Source organism: Mustela nivalis, assembly GCF_964662115.1.
Source record: "Mustela nivalis genome assembly, chromosome: 4".
Classification (NCBI taxonomy): domain Eukaryota; kingdom Metazoa; phylum Chordata; class Mammalia; order Carnivora; family Mustelidae; genus Mustela; species Mustela nivalis.
Genome location: NC_139023.1, coordinates 87372356 through 87380040, shown reverse-complemented (window position 1 = coordinate 87380040; position 7685 = coordinate 87372356). Strand labels below are relative to the sequence as shown.

The window sequence follows — 7685 nt, the reverse complement described above, 5'->3', positions numbered from 1 at the left end:
ATGATATATATATGGTAATGTATATATATGTATAATGTATATATGCATGTACTGTATATATATGTAATATACTATAAGAAATGCAACTAAGCAGTCACTGATTTTGATGCTTCTTTCCCCAAGCTGTGGCAACCAACAATAAGCACCCAGTGAAATTCTAGTGACCTAGATAGAATTATTTATTCCATTTAGCAATGACATTTGTTTAAATATAATAAAAACAATATGACCTTATTAAAATAAAACTGTGATATATCCCTTTAACAAATTTTCAAATTTAATATACAAGGCTTGCATATAATAAATATAATGGTATCTAATTAAGAAACATTGTTTTCTGACATTCATGTGTGCCCTTCTTGAAAGCATAACTATATAATCTTTATGCCATTTTAAAACAACCTTTAAATACACTATCCCCTGAATATGAAAAAACATGAATTAAGATTAATGAATAAAACTTCTGTAGCTTTAAAGTCTTATTTCCTCCATATATGATAAAACGGAAATCAGTGGATACAAGTGCAGGAAAATCTAAGAGGCCATCATTATCTCTGCACTCTTCACATGTAGTACATTCGTACAGTTCTACTGGTTACAGGACAGCAAGTGAAGATCCTTTCAATCTGTGCAAGCTCTGCTCATTTCCCTGGCCACAATTCATAGCACCGAACCAACTCAAGCATTCCGCAAACTGAGCTTGGGTCAAGAAACATTACCTAGCAAGACTGAAATCAGTTGCAAATTAATCTCAACCCTAGAAAAAATAATTGATAAGTTATTTCCACTGGTTAACAACATATATAGTAACAAGGACACCAACCAGGCACCAGAATTTGGGATGTGGTCCAGCCTTTACAAAATAATAACAATGTCCACTTAATCACTTAACCTCATAGAGAATCAGTTTTCTTATATGATTGACAAAATAGCAATATATATTGTGAATATATTGATGAAGTAATGAATGTAAATAATTCTGAACACTATAAAACAGTTAATATATGTGTGTATGCTTGTTAAATATTTGAATATATTTTTATTTTCCAAACATTTCTCAAATTAAAAGTTAAAACATCCATTTGCAAAAAATTCATTAAAATTTCTTATAATCATTCCACTTGTTTTAAAATAAAAATTCTCTTTAGTTTTAAAAAGCTCCATTTCTCAAAATAGAACTAAAAGAAGTCATATCCTAAAGTCCTAAATGATATTAAAAAGCATTTGAAATAAAAGTATGTACAGTTAGCTTGTGCCAGAATTCTGTTTTAACATATTTCATTTAAAAAGACTTCTCTGGAACTTTACCTTGTTTCTATTTCATGCAGCATCAAAGAAAGCAATCAATGCATTTTGGTCGTAATTGTCCAGAATCTCCAGTAAAAGAGGTACTTTGGTTTTTACATTGGTGCCTTTGAACTTGAACTTATCTATGAAAAGATCAGTGATCATGCCTATAAAAAAAAATGTTAATTTCCTGTCATTGATTAGTTCTAATTAATAACACAGTACTTAATGAAAGTGAGTGATTACTTGAGAATCTATTTCTAAGCACTCATCACTGCATTTTTTTTTAAAGATTTTATTTATTTATTTGAGAGAAAGAGAGACAGAGTGAGAGAGCATGAGAGGGGAGGTCAGAGGGAGAAGCAGACTTCCCATTGAGCTGGAAGTCCAATGTGGGACTCGATCCCAGGACTCTGGGATAATGACCTGAGCTGAAGGCAGAGGCTTAACCAACTGAGCCACCCAGGGACCCTAGATACTTTTATTTATTTATTTATTTATTTATTTGCGAGAAACAGAGCATAGAGGGAGAATGTGAGGGAGAGAAGCAGACTCCCCCCAGTGAGCAGGGAGCCCAATGCAGGGCTGGATCCCAAGATCCTGACATCATGACCTGAGTCAAAGACAGACTTTCAACCAACAGCCACCGAGGCACTCCAGGTATTTATACTTGTAAAAAATATTTGTTTGGGGGGATTTTAGGGCAGGTTTCCAAAACATTAATCACTTAGTAATTGCTTAAAAGTTACTAAACTCCCACAATTAACTGCTGACCAGTTTTGAATTGCTATTGGTATATATAACATCACAATGAGGGTTTATTTTTCTCACCAAGCTGATCATTTTGACAGTGCAGAAAGATTTTTTTTTTAAGATTTTATTGATTTGGGAGTGAACATCAGGGTGGTAGTGGGAGAGGGAGAAGCAGACTCCCCACCAAGCTGGGAGCCCTACTCAGGGCTTGATCCTAGGACCCCAAGATCACGACCTCAGTTGAAAGCAGATGCTTAACCTACTGAGCCACCCAGGTTCCCCAACAGATTCTGTTCTTAACTTCTATTTGAGTTAAAAATATTCCATCAATATGTTAACCATTCTTGGGATTTATCCAAGACATGTTTCAGAATTTTTCATATTTTAGATAGATAATGAAAGGGAAAATATGCCATATATGGCATAATATCCAAGGGGAATGACTGGGAACATCTGATAACAAAACATGATAGTGTTTCTGCAACAAAATATATGGGTGAATATTCACACTAAGTGGAATAAAAATGGCTATAAATAACCTGATGTCAGTTTAAGTGGAGTTTTGTCATTAAATTATTAGTTCAGATTAAGTCAAATTTCCTGCCAAATGATTTATGAAGTTTTAGTTTTCAAAGCTTCCTGGGTTTTAGAACTGGTGATAATAAAAAACCACCCATCTTCTAAGTTATTATAAGGATAAAAGATCAAAGGGGCACCTCCATGTCTCATTCTGTTAAGCTTAAGCATATGCCTTTGGCTTGGGTCACGATCCCAGGAGGATCCCAGGAGGCTGGGATTGAGTCCCGCATTGGACTCCTTGCTTGGTGGGAAGCCTGCTTCTCCCTCTCCCTCTGCCTGCTGCTTCCCCTGCTTGTGCCCTCTTTCTCGGTATCTCTCTGTCAAATGAATAAAAATCTTAAAAAAATTTTCATATAAATAAATAAGTATATTATAAATAAATTCAATAGGCAGGCTCAAAGATCAACATGGATTGATGATACTAAGTGACTCTACTGAAGATTCTGCATAGTGCAAAAAGCAAGCATTTTGGGGTGAGCAAGTTCTAAAGTAGGCTTTGCCACTACCTTTGTGACAACAAGCCTTTAATGTCAGATTTCAGTCAAAAAATGTGAAAAATGAATACCATCTACCTTGCAGAGCTATTGTAAGGATTAAGTATCTGATTAATGAAGATGTTATTAAAAATAGGAAATAAATAAGCTTAGTTTACATAAAGATCACAAAAAAATGTTTTCCTTATGCTGTTCCATCCTTCCTCTTTCTCTCCCTTCCTGCATATTTCCCTCTTGCTCTCAGTTTTTTAGATAATTTGTTTAACACCCAACTTGTCAGCACCAAAGCAAAACAAGCTTTCCTAAATTCACAGCACATATATATCCTTTATATTTTGCCTAAAAAATATTAAATGTTGCTTTTTGACTGTACTGTCATTTGCAAATATCTTCTCCCATTCCGTGGGTTGCCTCTTTGTTTTTTTGACTGTTTCCTTTGCTGTGCAGAAGCTTTTGATTTTGATGAAGTCCCAAAAGTTTATTTTCGCTTTAGTTTCCTTTGCCTTTGGAGACATATCTTGAAAGAAGTTGCTGTGTGTGGAGATTCCTCAAGAAATTAAAAACAGAACTTCCCTATGACCCTGCAATTGCACGCCTGGGTATTTACCCCAAAGATACAGATGTCGTGAAAAGAAGGGCCATCTGTACCCCAATGTTCATAGCAGCAATGGCCAGAGTCGCCAAACTGTGGAAAGAACCAAGATGCCCTCCAACGAACGAATGGATAAGGAAGATGTGGTCCATATACACTATGGAGTATTATGCCTCCATCAGAAAGGATGAATACCCAACTTTTGTAACAACATGGACGGGACTGGAAGAGATTATGCTGAATGAAATAAGTCAAGCAGAGAGAGTCAATTATCATATGGTTTCACTTATTTGTGGAGCAGAACAAATATCATGGAGGACAAGGGGTGTTAGAGAGGAGAAAGGAGTTGAGGTAAATTGGAAGGGGAGGTGAACCATGAGAGACTATGGACTCTGAAAAACAATCTGAGGGTTTTGAAGGGGCAGGAGTTGGGAGGTTGGGGGATCCAGGTGGTGGGTATTATAGAAGGCACAGATTGCATGGAGCACTGGGTGTGGTGAAAAAATAATGAATACTGTTTTTCTAAAAATAAATAAATTGAAAAAATTAAAAAAAAGAATTTATTGATTTTTAGAATGCATTCAATTTATGCTATGAATAGTTTTTAAAGATACATTGTATTAATTACTCATATTATTGACTTTTGAAATACATTTATAAGTGAGCTTTTTCTACGAATCTTAGTTCTTTGTACTCTATAAGGAATAAGTAGAGTTTCTGTTCATATTGCAGAATAAACTAAGCCAATTTATTTTTAACATTTGTAGTTTAGTAGCCATAATTAATAATGTTTTCTAATATAAATAAATGTTTGTTTTGTATTTGCAAAAAAAATGCTGCTTTTTGATATTTCATAATATCAACAGAACCTACAAATTATTTGTGTGAAATAGGGTCTACATATTATTGCTTCATAGGTTATATTCATTTCACACTAGATGACTTTATATACAGAGATTAATTTACTGTATTATGTTTATGTCACTTAATTTTTCCTTTCATTTTTTCTGTTTTTTAAAAATTTATTTTTCAGAGAAAGAGAGTACAAGGAGGGGGCATAGCAGACAAGGAGAGAAGCAGGCTGCCTGCTGAGCAAGGAGCCTGATGCAGGAACTTGATTCCAGAACTCTGGGATCATGACCTGATCCCAAGGCAAATACTTAACTGACTGAGCCACCCCAGTGTCCCTTTTATTTTTTCAAGTAAAAATATTAAATATTAAAACAAATTTGACAAAATAGGTGATGCATAAATTGGTTTTCACTGGTTCATGATTGCTGTAACTTTGCTTTATCTTTCTACCTAGCTTCTCTAACAGGATCCTTCATAAATAACCAGTAGAAAATAAATATGGCAAAATTTTCTAGAATAGTCCACTAACCGTACAGTCTTTCAAGATGTGCAGGTTGCTTTTTGTACTCTTCCTGTAGGTGATCTGCTTCTTCGAGAATACAGCGATATTCTGGTATCAGAAAGTTTGTATTTCCTTCATGAACCTGTAATTCCTATTTAAAATTAAAAACAGAAGGACTTTAATATTTAAAATCCAATCTAGTCTAACTTTAAAGTCTTTGCAATTTTAGAAATCCCATCACAATAAAGTAATGATCATGAGTCCAAGAAATGTATACTTACTTTTAAAGCATCAATTAATTGCACTTTCTTAGCCAAAAGCAACTGGTACTCCAACTTTGGGTGGATTAGCTTTAAAGTATGTTTGACTGATACTTCATTTATCTCTAGAAGGAGGTGAGTCAGGCACCATTAGCTAAGTCATTTTGATCAGAAACATTCTTATTGTAACAACAACCAAAAAACAATACCTTAGAATGATTTATTTTTCTACTCTTTTTTCTTTCTTTCTTTTTTTTTTTTTTTTTTACCGTATGATATGTTGAGGTTAATTTTCCTTTTGGTAGCTTCTTTAGAGAGCACATCTTTTAGGATGGATATAGTAGAAATGTTGTCAGATTTAAAAATTCCTTCTCCTTTTCTATAAAATTAATGTATTTTTAAAAGAACAGCATTAGAAAAAAATACATACAGTGAGTAGGTCCAGTAAATACATATTTTGTGACTAGTACCTGGTATTTAGAATTCATTTGATTTTATATATCTTTATATATATGTCTCCTTCTTAATATAAAATATATTAAAATGTATAACCTTTTATTATTATATAAATTCAAGTTCTGAAGATAATTGTGAAAGTAAACAGAAGAACATGCCTCCTAAACATATGACAATTTATATAAATCCTTCATTAAAGTATCTTTTTTCCTTCACTTTCACTAATAAAATTTCTAACAGCTAACTCCATATGTATATAAAATGCATTTAGAATTGCTTATTTACATATGTTTTTCTTTGTTGTAATCACATAGATTACATAACTACATTCTTCACTCTCAAAAGAAAGTTTATATTATGCCCAAGAATGACAGATTCTGTTCTTCCATGCCCATCATCCATTGCCACTTCTTATGGATACAAGACATGTCATTTTCATTATAGAACCACTTCTTCCTCTTACCCTTCTCAATCCATATACAGTTGACCCTTGAACAATGTGGGGGTTGGAGTGCTGAACCCCTGCAGTCAAAAATCCACATGTAACACTTTTGACTTCCCCCAAACTAGTAATAGCCTACTATTGACCAGAAGTCTTACCAATAATATAGTCTACCAACACATATTTTGTATATATATGATTTAGTATATTCTTGGAGTAAAGTTAGAGAAAAGAAAATGTTATTAAGAAAACATTAAGAGAAAATAAATTTACAGTACTGTATTTATTTTAAAAATCTCATATAAGTGGTCCCATGCAGTTCAAACCTGTGTTAAGGGTCAACTGTAGTTTCACTGGCACTGGCTATAACCCCATTTGTGGGACTTTAAGAGGAAGCATTTAGCAGTATATATTCCATCTTCCTGACCACAGTGGTTCACAGCTCTACAGTGAAACTCAATCCTGGGACTTTTATTGGAACTAATGGGAAACAGAGGGTCTATGAGAGCTGCAAAAATAGGAAACTAGACAGAACTGCTGGTTATAGGAAAGCCAAAAAAGGACAAGAATAGAGCTGAGCAATGGAAAGGGGCAATCTTACCTTCTTTTTAATTTAAATTCAATTAATTAACAAATAATGTATTATTTGATTCAGGGGTACAGGTCTGTGACTCATCAATCTTATTTAATACCCAGTGCTCATTACAACACATACCCTCCCCAATGTCCATCATCGAATTACCCCATTCCTCCCACCCTGCTCTCCTCCAGCAACCTTCAGTTTGTTCCCTATGATTAAGAGTCTCTTATGGTTTATCTCCCTCTCTGATTTTGTCTTGTTTTATTTTGTAGAGGGATAGTCTTTGTTTGCTTGAAGCAGATTACTACTGGACTTTTATTTTCAAAGATTTTATTTATTTGTTTTTTTGTTTGACAGAGATATAGAGAAAGTGCACAGGGAGGCAGAATGGCAGGCAGAGGGAGAAGCAGGCTCTCCACAGAGCAGGGAGCCTGACGCAGGTCTCCATCCCAGGACTCTGGACCCTGGACTCTGGGATCATGTCCTGTGCCAAAGGCAGACACTTAACCAACCGAGCCACTGAGATGCCCCACTACCGGACTTTTAAATTATATGAGCTGATAAATTCCTTTTCTTCAGTATGTTGGTCTGCTTCTATTTGATTCCTTGTTATGACAACCAAAAGTTTCCTAATTAATAAATATACCATCTTTCATGTATTAAATGCCATCTTTTTATTTGGTTTTCACACACAATAATAGTTTATATTAACTAGCTGTAGACAAATGCTAATTCTTTTTTTCTAGGAAGATGAATCATATATATTATTTTGGTTCCAATTGTGTTTTTCATCATGATATTTTCACTAGTCCTTAGTTTTAACTGATGATATTTAATATTAAACATACAGTACCTAGCACTGTGGAATAAGTCACATGGTTTATCTTC

General features: G+C 34.2%; 1 protein-coding gene across 1 annotated transcript in view; it reads right to left on the bottom strand.

The window, feature by feature from the left end:
* Positions 1 to 161: 161 nt before the first annotated feature.
* The window catches only part of BBS7 (Bardet-Biedl syndrome 7), a 44343-nt gene continuing 36819 nt past the window's right edge, over positions 162 to 7685 (bottom strand). Inside the window, exons 16-19 of the mRNA XM_082726784.1 lie at positions 5589 to 5698; positions 5341 to 5444; positions 5087 to 5210; positions 162 to 1454 (exon numbers count right to left, since the gene is read on the bottom strand). Of these exons, the coding sequence (XP_082582910.1) occupies positions 1321 to 1454; positions 5087 to 5210; positions 5341 to 5444; positions 5589 to 5698 (472 nt within the window). The 3' untranslated portion in view covers positions 162 to 1320. The remainder of the gene's footprint in view (positions 1455 to 5086; positions 5211 to 5340; positions 5445 to 5588; positions 5699 to 7685) is intronic.